The sequence below is a fragment of the Coenobita brevimanus genome, chromosome 62, assembly GCF_032717465.1.
Source record: "Coenobita brevimanus isolate Jiangsu-jjx chromosome 62, ASM3271746v2, whole genome shotgun sequence".
Classification (NCBI taxonomy): Eukaryota; Metazoa; Arthropoda; class Malacostraca; order Decapoda; family Coenobitidae; genus Coenobita; species Coenobita brevimanus.
In genome coordinates, this window is record NC_137015.1 from 26503834 (window position 1) to 26528769 (window position 24936).

Below are 24936 nucleotides of genomic sequence, written 5' to 3' on the forward strand. Positions count from 1 at the left end.
CATTAATTCACACACACACACACACACACACACACACACACACACGTTCATAACACCCCTTAAATTTACACACAACACACAATCATATTAACACACACACACACACACACACACACACACACACACACACACACACACACACACCACACACGTTCATAACACCCCTTAAATTTACACACAACACACAATCATATTAACACACACACACACACACACACACACACACACACACACGTTCATAACACCCCACAAATTTACGCACAACACACTATCATAATACACACACACACACACACACACACACACACACACACACACACACACACACACACACGTTCATAACACCCCACAAATTTACACACAACACACTATCATAATACACACACACACACACACACACGCACACACACACACACTTCTCTTCTCATACGTTAATAGGGTCCAAGTGAGGCACAAACTGCTGCATCTTCGTAATATACATAATTTTCAATATAAAGGGGTAATATATCGGTGTGTCTAAAGAGAAGTGTCTTCACCCCCACTGAGCTCTGTAGTAACACATTTTGAAAATGATTTTTTTCCTGGGGAATTGTTAAGGTTTATTAGCAGACTAAGCACTTGGTAAAAATTAATAAAGGAGAAGAATTTCTGCTTTACTGCTGATACTTTTATTAACACCAGATAAATAATAACAGTAATTCTTTATATAGCAATATATGACAGTCCCATCTGTGTCCTGATTGGTTAGCTATTATGACGTCACTAGCTCCGCCCCCTTACCACACTTGTGGCTGCTGGGCCAGCCGCCACAAGTGTGGTGGGTGTACTGAGGGAAGTCAGTGTGGACTGTGGACCCTGACACCGAGGTGGATGAACGCCATGGCTTCTTTAGCTCTGCTCTGCATTTTACTGGCTGTTCTTCCTGCTCTGAGTTCAGGTACGGTGATTTATGATTTTTTTTCTTTTTGAGATTCGTGATGTTAAGTGCCTTTTGAAATTTCGTTATAGCTCTTCACTAGCGATTTATTCCCTCCGCACATCGATATCCTCTCGTGTCTTATAGATGCAAAGCACCGTATGTCGATATGGAATTTTAAACAGATTTCTTTGTCCATTTTCCTCAGCGGTTTATTCTGATCATTGCACATTGATATGTTCTTGCATTGGTGCAACCTGTTTCCAATATTAAACAATATAAATAACGCTGAATAATGCAGAGATATTTTATGCAAAAATAATAATAATAATAATAATAATAATAATAATAATCATCATAATCATAATAATAATACATCACTAAAGCAGAGGTGTTACGAAGCCTGCTATGCCACTAAAAATAATATGTATAATATTGTTTGTTCACACACACACACACACACACACACACACACAGACGCACATTTATTTCCTTTTTTTGTCAGTGTCATTTTTCTTACATTTGGTTGTTTCGCGGTATTTTTCACTTATTATTATTACTACTACTACTACTATACGAGTAACGTTAGCCAGTCTCTTTTGCCCCGCCCCCTACCAATGACCCACCCTCGTCCAGCTCTACCCGTTGCTGATTGGCTGAGATAATTATTCTTTTTATTGACAAAATAACGAGCCTTACCACGAAATAGTATCACATTATTTACTTTTACTTCGAATTCATTTCTGTTTGACAAAGGAAGCACTAAAATTTGCTACCTGAATCAAAATCAGTTTGAGAAGAACTATCCCACCTCCTCCCAAGACTGCAGCTTAGTTTTGGCGCCAAGAGAGTTCGGAGCTTGGCAATAATACGTCGTAGCTGTGCCGCTGTTACTGTTAAACATATTACGTCAGGTATCTGTCACGTTTGGTAAGTTACCACAGTATCATTACCATAGTGTAATTTTACTTATTTATTTCCTTTATTAATTTCCTTAAAATTAGTGGGATCGAATACAGAAGTAGGAAAACGAAATGTCACTGGCTTCGCCTACTCAGTACAGTAGCTTATATGAACTGTATTCCACCTGTCTAATCGTAATACTGTCTTTGGACTACAGCAAAACGATTACAGTATATGTATTTGTATTTTCCTATAATGGACACATGGGCGTCATCCAAAGGGGGGAAGGAGGGAAATGTCCCCTCCCCCACTTTTCAATCGGTGGGGACAGTAGTAATGCGAGATAAGTCAGGATAATATTAGAAATTAAATATAGCCCACCTGATTTACAGCCAAGTTTGCTTTTCCTCAATATTTATGACAAAAGAGAGAATACGTGGGTGTTGTCTCCCTAACGAAAATCTAAAGGCATGTTGGCTAATAATTATTTACACCAACAGTGCTGTGTAAGAAATTTGATTCTGTACACGTGAAGTCATTGAAGTCTTATAGAGGGAAAAGTTTGTGTGTGTGTGTGTGTGTGTGTGTGTGTGTGTGTGTGTGTGTGTGTGTGTGTAGATACCAAATATAAGGAAAAACGTCAAAACACTAAGTTCTTTGTAGAATGTATACCTCTTTATCTTCATTGAGGGAACTTTCGTTACTTTACAAACCTTTCAGCCCGATTACGTTCCTTGGTACTTTTTTCCAACATCCTTTACTAGAATACATCTTTTCTAGTTAAATGGAAAAGATATAATTGCAGTTAAGGAGTTAAGTAAAAGTTTCGTTGTACCGATTAGTGAGAGCGCCTGACATGTTTACCAGACGCTGGCACAGCAAGACTGGCTTTCCTCACCTCCCAGAACTCCTACTCAGGCCAATGGGTGAGTGGGCGAGGCCAAGGGTGCGGGGCACAAGAGACTCTGGCTGTATCTCATAAACTACCACGTGGATTGGCTTCCTATCACACAGAAAGATAGAGTACAGTATGTGTCATAGTTGATGCCCATATAGGTAATATTGCCATATTGTCTGTACTTCACGAGCTATGACCATCTGAGGAAGAATCTGTCTTGTTACTTCAGCCAAGGAGGTCATGTTTTACCCCATGTTGGTTGGTTGATTTAAGTGTCTGTCTGTCTGTTAGCTGGATTACTCAAAAAGTTATGAACGGATTTTGATTAAATTTTGTGGAATGGTTGGCCATGGGCCAAGGAAGAAATGTTAAATTTTGGAGCAGATCCGGATCCAGAGTATCCCGCACAATATCTCCAAAAGTTCGCAATGAATTTCAATGAAATTTTATGGAAAGATGGGCCATGGATCAAAAACGAACTGATTAAATTTGGGGAGGATCCGGATCCTATATCCACTAATCCGGATCCGGATCCTTTTTTAATGGCAATGGTATTGGCAAAGGTATGCGCTCTCCAAGCGCTTCCTAATGTTAGTATTTGGAAACTTCTTGCTGGATTCTCATCATGTCTTATAGAAAGAGTATAAGCTCTGGTTTACGTCCTTATATATATATATATATATATATATATATATATATATATATATATATATATATATGAAATTTCCACAGTGTAAATATTTTACGAACTATATCCATTCAAGGAAACTAATCTGTAAATAGATATATTTTGGAAACTACTTTGCTGGATCATCGTCTTAAAGAACAAGAAGTGGTGCCAAGGCACAGCAAACTCGTGCCCGGCAGTCATTTTAGTGCTGACGTATAAACACAACAGGATTATCTAGTCAAAGCTGTCACATAAAATTTGGTGCTAACTGAGGGTGTCACCCCTGATGTAATGATGCATTCTATTGGATGCAAATTTGATAGATGCACCTTTAGGTTTTGGTTTCATGTCGATGTGACGAATTTGAAAGGAGTTATGGTGAAAAAACATTTTTTTTTTTTTTTTTGGGGGGGGGGACCCACAGCCTGGGCCTTGGCCCAAATTGGTCCAAAATTTAATCACGGGCTCAGAAGGTCATAAGCCAGCATCCCTGTAATTTTAGTCAAAAACCGCACCACTAGTTTTCACGTAAAGTTGTTAACAAACAGACAGATAAACCAAGTGAAAACATTAGCCTACCAATCTCCGAGCCCCTCCGGGGCGGGGACGGTTAAAGATAGTGTACGAGTCCTAGTTTACGTCCGTATATATATATATATATATATATATATATATATATATATATATATATATATATACATATATATATATATATATATATATATATATATATATATATATATATATATATATATTAGGGTGGCACAGAAATTTTTTTTTTTTGAGTTTCTTTATCTTCTTTGGTGATACAGTTAGGATGTTTGAGAAGCCCTTAAGTACCAAATATAAGATCAATCGAATAAAATTTAGAGGTCTCGCATCGATGTTATAGATTTAGCTCACCAGGCAGTAGGTCCCCCGTTTTATTAAAATGTATTAGCCCCTCAAAGGGGGGGGTATCATCCTTGCCTAAGGGATTCTTTGTCGCCTACTTATTAAGGTGCTCTTTTCGATGCTTCTCCACCACTTGGAAAAGGAATTGGCGCTTAGTCTCATCTTTGGTCAGCTGCAAATTGTAGTTTTGCAATAGTGCTATCCCCCTCTCGGCCCGGTCATTAGTGACACCCAAAGATTTAGCTAGGCGCTGACCCAGAAGAAAGTTTGGATTGGTGGGCCATTGCCTGGGTGGTAAATTCAAGAACTCTCGACCGCATCCCAGTCGATCTAGCAGTAGAGTGTTTCTCGGACTAGCAAAGTCTGCCAACCGCTTCTCCTTGGCAGATAAGGGATCCAGCTGTGCCTTCTTCAGTGGTTCCTCACCATCTTCCTCATCACATGCGGTCATGGCTGTCACAATCTCTTGGAGGTCATCAGTTGGTGTGTGAGAGTTGAAGAGTGCAAGGGCCACGAGATGCTCAGATAGATACCACAGGTATTAGTAACGGCCTTGGACAGCTTCCTGTCAACTGCACTGTAGGCAACTAGCGACTGGTAGAAGCGAAGATCATTTGCTGGGGCTGCAGTAGCCTCGGGAGCAGTGAACCAGGCTGCAACATAATGAAGAAGGGTGAAATTAATAAATCCTTCAGACCAACTTTCTCCCTCGTAGTGAGTTTCACTTGTTCTCGAATGAGCCATATCTTCAGCGTGTAAATTATCTTCGCCATCCAGCAGGCTCGATGGAGGGCTCCCGGTCGAAGGAGACGAATTCTCTGTGGTGGCACACCTCCCAGAGTAAGTATAGACAGCTCCAGAAGCTCACGATAGTCATCACGTGGCTGTCTTTCAAGGAGGTAGTGGTTGAACTTCGCCAACAGTTCTTTGTGCTGTTCAAGTAAGGATTTGATGGTATCCTTCTCCTCCAAAGCCTTCAAGTCGTCTACAGTAGTGCTGAAGCTTGGCCATCGTACCTTGAATCTAACGAAAAGTGCAATATCAGGACCTGCAATAGAAATTATTATAGAATACTTAGTGCTTACTTATATAGGTATAAAGATTGAATGACGTGTATATAGGAGTTGGTGTTCTTTTATTTGGTATTATTTTACAGACAAAAACAAAGATTGATCAATTAATGAGATAAATGACAGAAATGAATGTCAGAACATTGCTAAACTACTCACCTGCACTTGGACCCAGGCACTCCACAAAAGCTTTTTCCACAACAAGCTCCAGCATATGATGGCGACAAGCGAGATTCAAGAGTTGTCTCTCAAGTGCCTGTTCAATGAGTATACAGGCTCCTGAAATACTACCGGTATTAGAAGCTGTCATGTCAAATGTCAGAGCCACGATTCTATCTTCCACTTCCCAATCACGAAGTGCCTCCAGTACTGCATCTGCTTGCGCTCTCCCGGTGCCGCTAGTAATCTTGGGTACAGCAAGAAGTTTCTCGACTCCATCTCCTGAGACTATGATGGCGATTCTCTCCACTTTCCCACCAGTTATGTCTGGTACAATTTTTGTGTCCCAATGGGCAGAAAGAGGAGTGTCTGGCAAAATGACTTGCGGATTTCTTGGGCAACGGCAGCCCGATGCTTAACTCTTGCACGACAGATTGACTCCCGCCTAATTGCCAGGCTTTCTGTATCGTGGCCAAGACTTGACGCTGCGGCAACAATAATATGTGTAGCGTCCCGGTTGCTCACTTTTGTTCTATCCAACGCTGCTGCGAGTTCAGGTGACACGACTGAAGCAGACCGTGATCCTGTTCTACGCTTTTTAGAAGCAGGAGATGAACATGAAACTGATGGAAGCGCACAATCTCTTTCATCGACTGGTACATGGTCTGGACTAGAGGTTGAAGAAGAAGAAGAGGCTAGTTCCACGGTGGCGGTGTGGTCTTGTTTGCGTTCTATATTTTTTTTCCCATCGATGGCAGCTTTCATTTTCGCGGACTGATTTCCTTTTCTCTCTATCAGCCAGTTTCTTGTCAATCCCAGTCATACTTCCCTGACGACCTGGCTGTCGCTGCAACATAAGAAACTCCTTGTCTTCCTCGATGAGCATTTTTTCAGCATCACCAGAAGCTATATCAAACAAATTGTCATTTGCCAACTTAAAGTCCTTTTCTCTGGCTTCTTGTGCTTGCCCCTTCCTTTTTTTTCCTTTCTGCAGATCCCACCATTTCTTATGGAGGGCCAGCAACTTCCGAATAGCACTTGTCGCCGCCATAGTTGGGATTTGCGCACGCCTCCAAAACTCCAGCGTTCTATCGACAACTTCTTTTGCTGCCCCTTTCTCTACTTTCTTTAAAACTCGGTGATGATGAAGAAAATTTCTCAGTACTTCTCCATTCGAAGGGAGTTTGGACCCTAACAATTATTCCACTGGTTGCCCTAGTAGCCAAAACTCAGTTTCTGAGCGCAATGCTCTTGATACAGCCATTGTATACCACTATATATATATGTAGTCTTACACCTATGAATAATTTCTGTAAAGAACAAAGAAGTATGATTAATGTTGTAAGTGCCCTATATCAGTTTTAAATCATAATTATCAGTAATAAGTAATCAGATGAGAGCATTCACTGTTCAGATATACATGACTTCCTGTTTCAAAGTCTGTCAGTTAATTAACAAAAGTTGCTAAGTGAACATGTGCTTCTCAGATAGCTTACCCATTTTTAAAGCGAATTTTGTTTTAGTCTTTAATTTGTAGTAGCCACTTGACTTTGTACAGCATGTTTCAATGAGAAAAGGCAAAAATGCCTGGTATTTTGAAAAATATCAAAACTGATAAGAAATCTTTAACTTTAATGAAAGTATAGTAAAGTATCTACACAACTGCTGGAGTTTGCACTTTAAGTCGTTTTCTTTAGCAACTGTTTCTTTAGACTAAAGCACTACACACAAGCACACCTACACGCCCGAGGAGACGTATACAACCGCCCCTTACCGAGTCACAACCCACAATGACTGCATAGATATTCTGCTGGCCACGGCTGGAGTACGTTCACTAAAGATGGTCGATGCGAGACCTCTAAATTTTTTTGAATTTTAATGATATTTTTTATATAACGTTTTTTCACCCATGCGCACATTCTCACTAAAGTACGTTTGAAAATTCCGATTTTTATTTTTTACCATACATTTGTGTGCCACCCTAATATATATATATATATATATATATATATATATATATATATATATTATATCCATATGGATATATATATCCATCCATGGATGGATGTATATATATATATATATATATATATATATATATATATATATATATATATATATATATATTGTTACGGAACAGAGAAAGATAATGTACACTTTAAGTGAGAACGAAGAGTCACTACTGTCCCGTAAAGTTCCAGGTTCAAAACAAAAGAGTTAGGTAAAATTACAAGTTAAAGTTTAATGCTTAAATTAACAACAAAATATTCAGGACTCATAAGGATAATGTAATGGCAAAAAACAGGTTAAATATATGGTTAACTGCAATTGCCTCTATTAACACGAAATTAGCAAGAGTAAATTTTATCTAAGTCAGCCCTGATAAAATGAGATACCAGATAATACTCAGTGAATGCCAGATAAATAATTACAGATACAAACTATTATCAAAAATGACTGACATAAAGAACCCCACACGACTTACAAAAACTTCACTAGGCCTACAAATTAAACTTATGCTATACAGTACAAGAAAAAATGCAACAACAGTTATACTCAAATTACACACAGCTGCTAGATGGTTGGAGACTTCTTGAGCACTCACAATAATAATATCTGTAATGGGGAGGACAGAGATGTGAACAAAATGAGGAGCAGATCTAAGTGGCAATGATGCAGAGACTGAGCTCATTATATAGGGGCCAGGAGAGCTTGATACAACTTGTAATAAGGACGCGCAAATGAAGCCATGGGGACAAAGAGAAGACAATCCCGCACTGAATAACAGAAATGTCGACTTACTCTACTATAACGGTAGAAGGGGGGGACTGAGGCAGAACACGCTCGTGATCAAACATGCAGCATACTGTGCGTTAAAATTAAACAAAGGATGATGAAATCATAGGCTATGTAACACCTCCCCACAAAGAAAAAAGAAATTTACAAAGGAAATTTCTTATTACTCTAAAACAATCTGTCTAAAGTCTAGATAAGCAATCTGCAATAACATTTTCTTTCCCCTTGACATGTTGTATGTCTAATCAATACTCCTGAAGAAGTAGACTCCATCTTGTCAATCTCTGATTTTTATCTTTAAACTTACTAAGGAATTTCAGTGGGTTATGATCGGTATAAATGACTATGGGGTCAAAACCAGAACACAAATAAAATGAAAAATGCTGTAAACCCAAAATCAAGGCCAAAAGCTCTTTCTCAATAGTTGAGTAGTTCTTTTGAGGTGGAGTGAACTTCTTACTGTAATAAGATACAGGGTGTTCAATACCCTGATCATCCTCTTGCAGCAAAACAGCCCCAGCTCCTGTATCACTTGCATCAACAGCCATCTTAAAAGGCTTAGCAAAATTTGGATTGGCAAGCACTGGCTGACTTAATAGAATAGCTTTAAGTTTGTTGAAAGAGGATTCACAGTTATCGGTCCAGACAAATTCAACTCCCTTTTTCAGTAGGTCTGTAAGTGGTGATACAAGAATAGAAAAGTTAAGAACAAATCTCCTGTAATAACCTACCATTCCCAAAAATCTTTGTAGCTCTTTCCTACTTTTAGGTCTGGGAAGATCACTTATAACCTGAACCTTAGCTCCTGGTGGTGCAACATGTCCATCACCAATTACATACCCAAGGTACTGAACTTTAGCTTGACCAAACTCACACTTTGATAAATTAGCTACAAGATTAGCATGAACTAAACGGTCAAGAAATTTACTGACATGGCATAGGTGATCTTTCCAATTGTCACTGAAGATTAATACATCATCAATATAAACAACACACCCTGCCAAACCCTCTGTTACAACATTCATGAGCTTCTGAAATGTGGCTGGTGCATTCTTCATACCATACGGCATTACAGAACATGCAAAAGCCTTTCCTAGTGTTACAAAACATGAGATCTCCCTAGCACGTTCAGTCATAGGTACTTGCCAGTATCCCTTTAACAAATCAAACTTACTTATGTACCTAGCCTTTCCGATCTTGTCTATGCAATCTTCCACACGAGGGAGAGGGTAAGTGTCTGTTTTGGTTATCTGATTAACACGTCTGTAGTCGATGCAAAGCCTCTGTGACCCACCTGGCTTAGGGACTAGAGTGACAGGAGAACTCCACTCGCTCTGACAGGGCTCAATCATCTTGTGGTCCAACAGGTAGCCAAGCTCCTTCTGGATGAGAGGAACTTTCACTGGGTTCACACGGTAAGGAGGCAATTTAATTGGCTTTGCGTCTTCAACATCGACATCATGCATCAACACAGTGGTTCTTCCTGGAGTGGCACGGAACACTTGCGGGTACTCCTGCAGTAATGCCGAAAACTCCTGCCTTTCCTTGGGTGGTAGATGAGAAAGCTTAGTCTGGAGATCATTCATGATATCAGGATTCTTCCCCAAACTATCACTCAGGCTCATACTGCATGGGAGAGCTTCACTTGCAGACTCGGGTGGAACAGCTACAGTGCAGACTGGATTATTTTCGTCCCGCCTGTGATATAACTTTAGCATGTTGATGTGACATAGTTGCTTGCTCTTTCTACGATCTGGTGTGGCGATGACATAGTTGACATCACTGAGTTTCTTCTCCACGAAATAAGGGCCACTAAACTTGGCTTGAAGAGGTTGCCCATGAACTGGTAGCAGAATCAAAACCTGATCTCCTGGCTGAAAGTGGCGTAACCTGGACTTCTTATCATACCAAGTCTTCATCTTCTCCTGAGCAGCTCCTAAATTCTCTCTCGCCAGCTGTAAAGCAGTGGACAGCCGTTCTTTGAAATTCATCACATACTCCGCAGGTTGACGTCATCTTCCTCCGACAGCCAGCATTCCTTGAGTAGCTTAAGGGGTCCTCTTACTTCATGGCCAAACAGTAGTTCAAAAGGTGAGAAGCCCAGTGATTCATTTGGAGATTCTCTTGCAGGAAACACAACGAATGGAAGACCTTTATCCCAGTCTTTCTGATGTTCCAAACAGTATTTCTTGAGCATCGATTTGAGTGTTTGATGATATCTCTCCAACGCTCCTTGGGTCTGGGGATGGTAAGCTGAAGACGTGATCTGGGAGATGCCCAACTCTTTCAGAGACTGCTTGAAAACATTTGACATGAAATTACTTCCTCGGTCTGACTGTACCTCCTTGGGCAGACCAAACTTTGTGAAGAACCCTAGCATTTCCTTAACCACGTTCTTTGCTGAGATGTTTCTAAGTGGAATGGCTTCAGGATAACGAGTAGCCATATCAATCATGGTCAACACATAAGAAAATCCTGAAGAAGTCTTAGGAAGAGGGCCCACAATATCCACCAACACACGGGTGAAAGGCGCCTCAAAAGGAGGAATGGGAACTAGAGGTGCAACCTTTTCGGTCTGATTACACTTTCCCACAACTTGACAGGTGTGACAAGACTTACAATACCAGGAAACATCCCTGAAGATACCTGGCCAGTAGAAGTGTTTCAAAATGCGTGCCACAGTCTTCCTCACTCCAAGGTGTCCTGCCAAACTGGAATCATGAGCCACTCGAATGATATCCTGCCTACAAACACGAGGGATGACAACTTGATGTACAACCTCCCATTCACAGTCGGCTGATGCTGTTGGGGGTCTCCACTTCCTCATAAGTACTCCTGACTTTACATAATAACAAGTAGAAGCACCGGCTGACTCTTCTTCACTGTAAGCAGAGTTAGCTAGACCTTTCAACTCAGGGTCAGCAACCTGCAACTCAACCAACTCTTGACGAGACAAATTATCAACACTACGGGGTACTGCCTCATCTGGTGAGTGGTCCAAATTATCAAGAAAAGTGTCAGCTAGGATAACATCATCATCATCATTATCCTCTAAGTCACCAGTAACTTTAGACTTACCCCTAGTGACAGCACATGCAGGGAACACATCAGGGACATCACAATCCCGGGACACAGCCACTGGCTCACTAGACAACTGAGGAGCTGGACACACTTGACTTCCACCAATATCATTTCCAAGTAAGAAAGTTACACCTGACATTGGGAGTGTCTCAACCAACCCAACCATAACAGAACCATTAACAAAACCAGACTCTAAATTCACTCTGCACAGAGGAACAGAGAAGTAATTATTCCCTACACCTTGTAAGATTACAGTTTCATCAGAGGAATTAAAATTAGAGCCTAGAACACTGGTCAGCATAAGGGATTGGCAAGCACCTGTATCACGATATATTTGAACTGATTTCCTGTCATTACTGTCCAGAGGACTGACAAAACCATCAGACAGGAAATTAGCACATGAACTCTTGAGAGTGTCACCCACGTTACTGCTCAAAAGAGGAGCTCCATCATGAGAATTTAAGTTACCCCTCAAAGCAGGTTCAGTTAACTCAGTTAAAGAATTCTGGGAACTCTCAAGAGTGGACACTAGACCAATTGACTGAATATTTAAAGACTCCTTTTTGTTCACATCACGCTGTCTCCTGAAACATCTCTCCGTAGTATGACCAAGCTTACTACAATAAGTACATTTACTTTTCTGAAATCTAGAGGTGAAGCTGGTATTTACTTCCTGAGAAACATCATCTTTATTCTCTTTCCTGTTACCTGTACTCTGAGTAGAGGCAACGTACTTACTCTCAGCTTTCCCTTTTTCTCTAGAATATCTCTTGTGAGTGAGAACATACTCATCAGCTAAAACTGCAGCATCAGACAAATTATCTATTCTTTTCTCATCAAGATATAGGCTTACATCTTTATAAATACACCTTTTGAAGTCCTCCAGCAAAATCATCTGCTTAAATTTGTCAAAATCAGAATCCACATTCTTAGAATTTAACCACTGCTCTAACAAATCTTCTTTGATTTTTGCATACTCAACATGGGATTGCTTATCTTGCTTGTAAGTTGTCCTAAATTTTACTCTATAGCCTTCAGGAACAAGCTCATAGGCCTTAAGAATCAAGCTCTTAACTACATCATAATTATCAGACTGATCCTGAGGCAAAGATGCATAAGTTACTTGAGCTTTACCGGTGAGAACAGTTTGAAGGAGTACTGGCCAATACTCCTTAGGCCAATTAAAACCTGTAGCTACCCTCTCAAACAACTGAAAATACTTTGTTAAATCAGATTCATTAAAAGGAGGGACAAGTTTAACATTTTTAGCCACATCAAAATCATCAGAGCTAGATGATCCAGTTCCACCTTGTTTCATGCGATACTCATGGTCTGCCTGAATCCTGGCAAGTTCAATTTGTGCCTGAGCCTGTACCTGTGCCTCTTCAATACGAGCATTTGCTTCCTTAACACGAGACTCCGCCTCCTTAGCCTTAGCCTCCTGCAGAGCTAGCTGTAACTTAGCTAATTCAATCTGCGTTTGCTCATTTGGAGGAGTTACATTAAACAAGCTTTTATTAATCATGCCAACAATTTGATCCTTAGAATGATGAGAGTGAACTGCAATTCCCAATTGTTGAGCAACAAGCTTAAGTTCATTCTTTGTTTTTTTTTCTATATCACACACTGTTTGCACATTTGACAAAAAATCTTTGGCTTCATCAAGTGTAGAAATAGTAGCCATCATGAATATATCACAGTCACAAAATATCAAACAATATCCTTATGATAATATCCTGAATATCCTGATATGAGGTCGCCAAATTTATGTTACGGAACAGAGAAAGATAATGTACACTTTAAGTGAGAATACGAAGAGTCACTACTGTCCCGTAAAGTTCCAGGTTCAAAACAAAAGAGTTAGGTAAAATTACAAGTTAAAGTTTAATGCTTAAATTAACAACAGAACATTCAGGACTCATAAGGATAATGTAATGGCAAAAAACAGGTTAAATATATGGTTAACTGCAATTGCCTCTATTAACACGAAATTAGCAAGAGTAAATTTTATCTAAGTCAGCCCTGATAAAATGAGATACCAGATAATACTCAGTGAATGCCAGATAAATAATTACAGATACAAACTATTATCAAAAATGACTGACATAAAGAACCCCACACGACTTACAAAAACTTCACTAGGCCTACAAATTAAACTTATGCTATACAGTACAAGAAAAAATGCAACAACAGTTATACTCAAATTACACACAGCTGCTAGATGGTTGGAGACTTCTTGAGCACTCACAATAATAATATCTGTAATGGGGAGGACAGAGATGTGAACAAAATGAGGAGCAGATCTAAGTGGCAATGATGCAGAGACTGAGCTCATTATATAGGGGCCAGGAGAGCTTGATACAACTTGTAATAAGGACGCGCAAATGAAGCCATGGGGACAAAGAGAAGACAATCCCGCACTGAATAACAGAAATGTCGACTTACTCTACTATAACGGTAGAAGGGGGGGACTGAGGCAGAACACGCTCGTGATCAAACATGCAGCATACTGTGCGTTAAAATTAAACAAAGGATGATGAAATCATAGGCTATGTAACACCTCCCCACAAAGAAAAAAGAAATTTACAAAGGAAATTTCTTATTACTCTAAAACAATCTGTCTAAAGTCTAGATAAGCAATCTGCAATAACATTTTCTTTCCCCTTGACATGTTGTATGTCTAATCAATACTCCTGAAGAAGTAGACTCCATCTTGTCAATCTCTGCAAATTGTAGTTTTGCAATAGTGCTATCCCCCTCTCGGCCCGGTCATTAGTGACACCCAAAGATTTAGCTAGGCGCTGACCCAGAAGAAAGTTTGGATTGGTGGGCCATTGCCTGGGTGGTAAATTCAAGAACTCTCGACCGCATCCCAGTCGATCTAGCAGTAGAGTGCTTCTCGGACTAGCAAAGTCTGCCAACCGCTTCTCCTTGGCAGATAAGGGATCCAGCTGTGCCTTCTTCAGTGGTTCCTCACCATCTTCCTCATCACATGCGGTCATGGCTGTCACAATCTCTTGGAGGTCATCAGTTGGTGTGTGAGAGTTGAAGAGTGCAAGGGCCACGAGATGCTCAGATAGATACCACAGGTATTAGTAACGGCCTTGGACAGCTTCCTGTCAACTGCACTGTAGGCAACTAGCGACTGGTAGAAGCGAAGATCATTTGCTGGGGCTGCAGTAGCCTCGGGAGCAGTGAACCAGGCTGCAACATAATGAAGAAGGGTGAAATTAATAAATCCTTCAGACCAACTTTCTCCCTCGTAGTGAGTTTCACTTGTTCTCGAATGAGCCATATCTTCAGCGTGTAAATTATCTTCGCCATCCAGCGGGCTCGATGGAGGGCTCCCGGTCGAAGGAGACGAATTCTCTGTGGTGGCACACCTCCCAGAGTAAGTATAGACAGCTCCAGAAGCTCACGATAGTCATCACGTGGCAGTCTTTCAAGGAGGTAGTGGTTGAACTTCGCCAACAGTTCTTTGTGCTGTTCAAGTAAGGATTTGATGGTATCCTTCTCCTCCAAAGCCTTCAAGTCGTCTACAGTAGTGCTGAAGCTTGGCCATCGTACCTTGAATCTAACGAAAAGTGCAATATCAGGACCTGCAATAGAAATTATTATAGAATACTTAGTGCTTACTTATATAGGTATAAAGATTGAATGACGCGTATATAGGAGTTGGTGTTCTTTTATTTGGTATTATTTTACAGACAAAAACAAAGATTGATCAATTAATGAGATAAATGACAGAAATGAATGTCAGAACATTGCTAAACTACTCACCTGCACTTGGACCCAGGCACTCCACAAAAGCTTTTTCCACAACAAGCTCCAGCATATGATGGCGACAAGCGAGATTCAAGAGTTGTCTCTCAAGTGCCTGTTCAATGAGTATACAGGCTCCTGAAATACTACCGGTATTAGAAGCTGTCATGTCAAATGTCAGAGCCACGATTCTATCTTCCACTTCCCAATCACGAAGTGCCTCCAGTACTGCATCTGCTTGCGCTCTCCCGGTGCCGCTAGTAATCTTGGGTACAGCAAGAAGTTTCTCGACTCCATCTCCTGAGACTATGATGGCGATTCTCTCCACTTTCCCACCAGTTATGTCTGGTACAATTTTTGTGTCCCAATGGGCAGAAAGAGGAGTGTCTGGCAAAATGACTTGCGGATTTCTTGGGCAACGGCAGCCCGATGCTTAACTCTTGCACGACAGATTGACTCCCGCCTAATTGCCAGGCTTTCTGTATCGTGGCCAAGACTTGACGCTGCGGCAACAATAATATGTGTAGCGTCCCGGTTGCTCACTTTTGTTCTATCCAACGCTGCTGCGAGTTCAGGTGACACGACTGAAGCAGACCGTGATCCTGTTCTACGCTTTTTAGAAGCAGGAGATGAACATGAAACTGATGGAAGCGCACAATCTCTTTCATCGACTGGTACATTGATAAAATAACGAGCTTTACCACAAAATAGTATCACATTATATACTTTTACTTTGAAGTCATTTCTGTATGACAAAGGAAGCACTAAAATTTGCTACCTGAATCAAAATCAGTTTGAGAAGAACTATCCCACCTCCTCCCAAGACTGCAGCTTAGTTTTGGCGCCAAGAGAGTTCGGAGCTTGGCAATAATACGTCGTAGCTGTGCCGCTGTTACTGTTAAACATATTACGTCAGGTATCTGTCACGTTTGGTAAGTTACCACGGTATCATTACCATAGTGTAATTTTCCTTATTTATTTCCTTTATTAATTTCCTTAAAATTAGTGGGATCGAATACAGAAGTAGGAAAACGAAATGTCACTGGCTTCGCCTACTCAGTACAGTAGCTTATATGAACTGTATTCCACCTGTCTAATCGTAATACTGTCTTTGGACTACAGCAAAACGATTACAGTATATGTATTTGTATTTTCCTATAATGGACACATGGGCGTCATCCAAAGGGGGGAAGGAGGGAAATGTCCCCTCCCCCACTTTTCAATCGGTGGGGACAGTAGTAATGCGAGATAAGTCAGGATAATATTAGAAATTAAATATAGCCCACCTGATTTACAGCCAAGTTTGCTTTTCCTCAATATTTATGACAAAAGAGAGAATACGTGGGTGTTGTCTCCCTAACGAAAATCTAAAGGCATGTTGGCTAATAATTATTTACACCAACAGTGCTGTGTAAGAAATTTGATTCTGTACACGTGAAGTCATTGAAGTCTTATAGAGGGAAAAGTTTGTGTGTGTGTGTGTGTGTGTGTGTGTGTGTGTGTGTGTGTGTGTGTAGATACCAAATATAAGGAAAAAAGTCAAAACACTAAGTTCTTTGTAGAATGTATACCTCTTTATCTTCATTGAGGGAACTTTCGTTACTTTACAAACCTTTCAGCCCGATTACGTTCCTTGGTACTTTTTTCCAACATCCTTTACTAGAATACATCTTTTCTAGTTAAATGGAAAAGATATAATTGCAGTTAAGGAGTTAAGTAAAAGTTTCGTTGTACCGATTAGTGAGAGCGCCTGACATGTTTACCAGACGCTGGCACAGCAAGACTGGCTTTCCTCACCTCCCAGAACTCCTACTCAGGCCAATGGGTGAGTGGGCGAGGCCAAGGGTGCGGGGCACAAGAGACTCTGGCTGTATCTCATAAACTACCACGTGGATTGGCTTCCTATCACACAGAAAGATAGAGTACAGTATGTGTCATAGTTGATGCCCATATAGGTAATATTGCCATATTGTCTGTACTTCACGAGCTATGACCATCTGAGGAAGAATCTGTCTTGTTACTTCAGCCAAGGAGGTCATGTTTTACCCCATGTTGGTTGGTTGATTTAAGTGTCTGTCTGTCTGTTAGCTGGATTACTCAAAAAGTTATGAACGGATTTTGATTAAATTTTGTGGAATGGTTGGCCATGGGCCAAGGAAGAAATGTTAAATTTTGGAGCAGATCCGGATCCAGAGTATCCCGCACAATATCTCCAAAAGTTCGCAATGAATTTCAATGAAATTTTATGGAAAGATGGGCCATGGATCAAAAACGAACTGATTAAATTTGGGGGAGGATCCGGATCCTATATCCACTAATCCGGATCCGGATCCTTTTTTAATGGCAATGGTATTGGCAAAGGTATGCGCTCTCCAAGCGCTTCCTAATGTTAGTATTTGGAAACTTCTTGCTGGATTCTCATCATGTCTTATAGAAAGAGTATAAGCTCTGGTTTACGTCCTTATATATATATATATATATATATATATATATATATATGAAATTTCCACAGTGTAAATATTTTACGAACTATATCCATTCAAGGAAACTAATCTGTAAATAGATATATTTTGGAAACTACTTTGCTGGATCATCGTCTTAAAGAACAAGAAGTGGTGCCAAGGCACAGCAAACTCGTGCCCGGCAGTCATTTTAGTGCTGACGTATAAACACAACAGGATTATCTAGTCAAAGCTGTCACATAAAATTTGGTGCTAACTGAGGGTGTCACCCCTGATGTAATGATGCATTCTATTGGATGCAAATTTGATAGATGCACCTTTAGGTTTTGGTTTCATGTCGATGTGACGAATTTGAAAGGAGTTATGGTGAAAAAACATTTTTTTTTTTTTTTTGGGGGGGGGGACCCACAGCCTGGGCCTTGGCCCAAATTGGTCCAAAATTTAATCACGGGTTCAGAAGGTCATAAGCCAGCATCCCTGTAATTTTAGTCAAAAACCGCACCACTAGTTTTCACGTAAAGTTGTTAACAAACAGACAGATAAACCAAGCGAAAACATTAGCCTACCAATCTCCGAGCCCCTCCGGGGCGGGGACGGTTAAAGATAGTGTACGAGTCCTAGTTTACGTCCGTATATATATATATATATATATATATATATTATATATATTAGGGTGGCACAGAATTTTTTTTTTTTTGAGTTTCTTTATCTTCTTTGGTGATACTGTTAGGATGTTTGAGAAGCCCTTAAGTACCAAATATAAGATCAATCGAATAAAATTTAGAGGTCTCGCATCGATGTTATAGATTTAGCTCACCAGGCAGTAGGTCCCCCGTTTTATTAAAATGTATTAGCCCCTCAAAGGGGGGGGTATCATCCTTGCCTAAGGGATTCTTTGTCGCCTACTTATTAAGGTGCTCTTTTCGATGCTTCTCCACCACTTGGAAAAGGAATTGGCGCTTAGTCTCATCTTTGGTCAGCTGCAAATTGTAGTTTTGCAATAGTGCTATCCCCCTCTCGGCCCGGTCATTAGTGACACCCAAAGATTTAGCTAGGCGCTGACCCAGAAGAAAGTTTGGATTGGTGGGCCATTGCCTGGGTGGTAAATTCAAGAACTCTCGACCGCATCCCAGTCGATCTAGCAGTAGAGTGTTTCTCGGACTAGCAAAGTCTGCCAACCGCTTCTCCTTGGCAGATAAGGGATCCAGCTGTGCCTTCTTCAGTGGTTCCTCACCATCTTCCTCATCACATGCGGTCATGGCTGTCACAATCTCTTGGAGGTCATCAGTTGGTGTGTGAGAGTTGAAGAGTGCAAGGGCCACGAGATGCTCAGATAGATACCACAGGTATTAGTAACGGCCTTGGACAGCTTCCTGTCAACTGCACTGTAGGCAACTAGCGACTGGTAGAAGCGAAGATCATTTGCTGGGGCTGCAGTAGCCTCGGGAGCAGTGAACCAGGCTGCAACATAATGAAGAAGGGTGAAATTAATAAATCCTTCAGACCAACTTTCTCCCTCGTAGTGAGTTTCACTTGTTCTCGAATGAGCCATATCTTCAGCGTGTAAATTATCTTCGCCATCCAGCGGGCTCGATGGAGGGCTCCCGGTCGAAGGAGACGAATTCTCTGTGGTGGCACACCTCCCAGAGTAAGTATAGACAGCTCCAGAAGCTCACGATAGTCATCACGTGGCTGTCTTTCAAGGAGGTAGTGGTTGAACTTCGCCAACAGTTCTTTGTGCTGTTCAAGTAAGGATTTGATGGTATCCTTCTCCTCCAAAGCCTTCAAGTCGTCTACAGTAGTGCTGAAGCTTGGCCATCGTACCTTGAATCTAACGAAAAGTGCAAGATCAGGACCTGCAATAGAAATTATTATAGAATACTTAGTGCTTACTTATATAGGTATAAAGATTGAATGACGCGTATATAGGAGTTGGTGTTCTTTTATTTGGTATTATTTTACAGACAAAAACAAAGATTGATCAATTAATGAGATAAATGACAGAAATGAATGTCAGAACATTGCTAAACTACTCACCTGCACTTGGACCCAGGCACTCCACAAAAGCTTTTTCCACAACAAGCTCCAGCATATGATGGCGACAAGCGAGATTCAAGAGTTGTCTCTCAAGTGCCTGTTCAATGAGTATACAGGCTCCTGAAATACTACCGGTATTAGAAGCTGTCATGTCAAATGTCAGAGCCACGATTCTATCTTCCACTTCCCAATCACGAAGTGCCTCCAGTACTGCATCTGCTTGCGCTCTCCCGGTGCCGCTAGTAATCTTGGGTACAGCAAGAAGTTTCTCGACTCCATCTCCTGAGACTATGATGGCGATTCTCTCCACTTTCCCACCAGTTATGTCTGGTACAATTTTTGTGTCCCAATGGGCAGAAAGAGGAGTGTCTGGCAAAATGACTTGCGGATTTCTTGGGCAACGGCAGCCCGATGCTTAACTCTTGCACGACAGATTGACTCCCGCCTAATTGCCAGGCTTTCTGTATCGTGGCCAAGACTTGACGCTGCGGCAACAATAATATGTGTAGCGTCCCGGTTGCTCACTTTTGTTCTATCCAACGCTGCTGCGAGTTCAGGTGACACGACTGAAGCAGACCGTGATCCTGTTCTACGCTTTTTAGAAGCAGGAGATGAACATGAAACTGATGGAAGTGCACAATCTCTTTCATCGACTGGTACATGGTCTGGACTAGAGGTTGAAGAAGAAGAAGAGGCTAGTTCCACGGTGGCGGTGTGGTCTTGTTTGCGTTCTATATTTTTTTCCCATCGATGGCAGCTTTCATTTTCGCGGACTGATTTCCTTTTCTCTCTATCAGCCAGTTTCTTGTCAATCCCAGTCATACTTCCCTGACGACCTGGCTGTCGCTGCAACATAAAAAACTCCTTGTCTTCCTCGATGAGCATTTTTTCAGCATCACCAGAAGCTATATCAAACAAATTGTCATTTGCCAACTTAAAGTCCTTTTCTCTGGCTTCTTGTGCTTGCCCCTTCCTTTTTTTTCCTTTCTGCAGATCCCACCATTTCTTATGGAGGGCCAGCAACTTCCGAATAGCACTTGTCGCCGCCATAGTTGGGATTCGCGCACGCCTCCAAAACTCCAGCGTTCTATCAACAACTTCTTTTGCTGCCTCTTTCTCTACTTTCTTTAAAACTCGGTGATGATGAAGAAAATTTCTCAGTACTTCTCCATTCGAAGGGAGTTTGGACCCTAACAATTATTCCACTGGTTGCCCTAGTAGCCAAAACTCAGTTTCTGAGCGCAATGCTCTTGATACAGCCATTGTATACCACTATATATATATGTAGTCTTACACCTATGAATAATTTCTGTAAAGAACAAAGAAGTATGATTAATGTTGTAAGTGCCCTATATCAGTTTTAAATCATAATTATCAGTAATAAGTAATCAGATGAGAGCATTCACTGTTCAGATATACATGACTTCCTGTTTCAAAGTCTGTCAGTTAACTAACAAAAGTTGCTAAGTGAACATGTGCTTCTCAGATAGCTTACCCATTTTTAAAGCGAATTTTGTTTTAGTCTTTAATTTGTAGTAGCCACTTGACTTTGTACAGCATGTTTCAATGAGAAAAGGCAAAAATGCCTGGTATTTTGAAAAATATCAAAACTGATAAGAAATCTTTAACTTTAATGAAAGTATAGTAAAGTATCTACACAACTGCTGGAGTTTGCACTTTAAGTCGTTTTCTTTAGCAACTGTTTCTTTAGACTAAAGCACTACACACAAGCACACCTACACGCCCGAGGAGACGTATACAACCGCCCCTTACCGAGTCACAACCCACAATGACTGCATAGATATTCTGCTGGCCACGGCTGGAGTACGTTCACTAAAGATGGTCGATGCGAGACCTCTAAATTTTTTTGAATTTTAATGATATTTTTTATATAACGTTTTTTCACCCATGCGCACATTCTCACTAAAGTACGTTTGAAAATTCCGATTTTTATTTTTTACCATACATTTGTGTGCCACCCTAATATATATATATATATATATATATATATATATATATATATATATATATATATATATATATATATATATATATATATTTTATATCCATCCATGGATGGATGGATATATATATATATATATATATATATATATATATATATATATATATATATATATATATATATTGTTACGGAACAGAGAAAGATAATGTACACTTTAAGTGAGAATACGAAGAGTCACTACTGTCCCGTAAAGTTCCAGGTTCAAAACAAGAGTTAGGTAAAATTACAAGTTAAAGTTTAATGCTTAAATTAACAACAAAATATTCAGGACTCATAAGGATAATGTAATGGCAAAAAACAGGTTAAATATATGGTTAACTGCAATTGCCTCTATTAACACGAAATTAGCAAGAGTAAATTTTATCTAAGTCAGCCCTGATAAAATGAGATACCAGATAATACTCAGTGAATGCCAGATAAATAATTACAGATACAAACTATTATCAAAAATGACTGACATAAAGAACCCCACACGAATTACAAAAACTTCACTAGGCCTACAAATTAAACTTATGCTATACAGTACAAGAAAAAATGCAACAACAGTTATACTCAAATTACACACAGCTGCTAGATGGTTGGAGACTTCTTGAGCACTCACAATAATAATATCTGTACAGGGGAGGACAGAGATGTGAACAAAATGAGGAGCAGATCTAAGTGGCAATGATGCAGAGACTGAGCTCATTATATAGGGGCCAGGAGAGCTTGATACAACTTGTAATAAGGACGCGCAAATGAAGCCATGGGGACAAAGAGAAGACAATCCCGCACTGAATAACAGAAATGTCGACTTACTCTACTATAACGGTAGAAGGGGGGGACTGAGGCAGAACACGCTCGTGATCAAACATGCAGCATACTGTGCGTTAAAATTACACAAAGGATGATGAAATCATAGGCTATGTAACAATATATATGAAATTGGCATAACTATTAGTACATATCTATATATTCTTTACCGCATGATGGGGATGCGTCTTTCGTAAAGGCCTGTTATTATCGCTGTCATCATTATTATTATTATCACTGCTACTACTGTTATCATCATTATTATTAGTATCACTCGCTACTGTTGTAATTATTGTTGTTATCATTATTAATATTGTCAATATCACTACTGTTATGATCATTACTGCTATTATCATTATCACTCTTACGATTATCATCACTACTATTATTATCACCACTACTATTATTATCATTGCTACTACTAATATTATTATCACTACGACTATTATTATCATCACTACTACTATTATCATCACTACTGCTATTATTATCACTTCTACTATTATTATCACTACTACAATTACTACCATTATTATCACTACTACTATTATGACCACTACTGCTGTTATGATTATCATTACTACTACTACTATTATCATCACTACTATTATTATTATCACTACTACTTTTATCATTATCAGTACTACTAGCATTATAACTACTACAATTATTATCACTACCCATACTGTTATTATTATTATTATTATCACAGCTACTATTATTGTCACTATTACTATGATCATTATCACTACTGCTATTTTTATTATCGCTACTGCTAGTATTATTTTCATCACTACTGCTATTATCATCACAACTACTGGCATCTATTATTATCATTACTACTATCATAATCACTACTATTATCACTGTCACTACCACTATTACCATTACTACTATTATTTTTACTTCCTAACCCACAACAGGTGAGAGCAGGCCCTCATGTGATGGCCATCCCTGCTGCTACACGCGTCCAAACGGCTCGTGTTACTGCATTACACAAGGTAAAGAATATAAGGTAGTTTCACACGGGGGGGGAGGAATTAGGGAGCTGAAACGTGTCTCAGTCTGCGCATGACGTCACAGATAATCCAGACTGAGCGTCTCAGGCGGTAGTAAAGCCAGTCACTCTCCTACCTGCCCTGTGATATGAGCTCCTTGGCCTATATGGATTACTTCTATTTGCATCCTAAACTGCATGCAGAGCAATGAAAAAGTTAATGCTATGCTTCTGAGATATTATACAATATGTCTTCAAGAAAGAAGTGTCTGTTTTCTGAGAATATAGGAATATTATATACAGGGTCATACAGACACAGATCCGACACCACAGGTGCCTGTAAGGTAGCTGATCATGAGAAAAACAACTGAAAATATTGACAGAGATCACTGGTTGAGAGCACAGAAACTCCAAACACCTACCAAATTATCTGGAAATCGCCAGTTTATATTGGTTTACCATTATATTCGTTTTCTTCCACGGTCCCATTTTCTGTCACTTATTTTTCCTTGACGTCACAAGCCTCTGCGCGAGCCGGGGGCGGTGAACCTACGTCTCATATTCTCTTTACCTTGGCTATACAGACTGCTACATGAGGAAGAGTTCGTCCGGGGAACCCACCACGACCACAAAGACAACGAAGACGACCAGTACGACTCGAGGTGACCCCAACATCGGCAGTGTGAGTAGTGGCAAAGGTCATCGTGAAGCCCCCAGTGGTCGTCGCGCAGTATGGCAGTCATAAGCAATAACTCGGCTCCATTATCCTCAACAAGAACGACAAGAACACTAACAAAAACAATAATAACAGAACAACAAGCATGACAAATAAACAAGAACAAGAACAACAGTACAACCACAACAACTACAAAAACAACAAAGTAAAAAACAAGAAACAAACAACAACAAAAGCAATAACAAGGATTCATCAACAACAAAAACAATGACAAATATGGTCCATTCACCTTAGCTTGGCCTAGATTTTCGGCCTTGTGCACCTTACTTCACGTAGCTCAGTGGCAGAATATGATAATACTATGGCTCTTCATCCCTCCCATAGCACTTCTTCGTGACTAGCAATTTGAAGTGGTTAATGAGGGCTATATCTTCCCCCTCCCCTCGTTCCAAAATTCCCTCTTCGGCTTAGTAAAATTGCTTGGATGTGATATGGATTACATAAAAAAGTAAAAAAAAAGAAGATAATGCCTCTCTCTCTCTCTCTCTCTCTCTCTCTCTCTCCCTCTCGAAATATATTGTTCAGAGAGTGAAATACCATGTTTCATTATCCTGTGTGGTGTGGTGTGGTGTGCTGCGGGTATTACTGACTGGTGTGGTATTATCCTGTGTGGTGGTGTGGTGTGGCTATTATTGATTAGTGTGGTATTGTCCTGTGTGGTGGTGTGGTGTGGGTATTATTGACTGGTATGGTGTTATCCTGTATGGTGGTGTGGTGTGGCGTGGCTATTATTGACTGGT

The 24936-nt window shown here is 40.2% G+C and overlaps 1 protein-coding gene across 1 annotated transcript; it reads left to right on the forward strand.

Moving 5' to 3' along the window:
• Positions 1 to 826: 826 nt before the first annotated feature.
• On the forward strand, positions 827 to 24718 carry LOC145404080 (uncharacterized). Its single transcript, XM_080275686.1, has 3 exons — positions 827 to 937; positions 23387 to 23464; positions 24045 to 24718. The coding sequence occupies exons 1-3, from the start codon at positions 871 to 873 to the stop codon at positions 24203 to 24205; spliced, it is 306 nt and encodes a 101-aa protein (XP_080131812.1). The 5' UTR covers positions 827 to 870; the 3' UTR covers positions 24206 to 24718.
• The last annotated feature ends 218 nt before the right edge of the window (positions 24719 to 24936 follow it).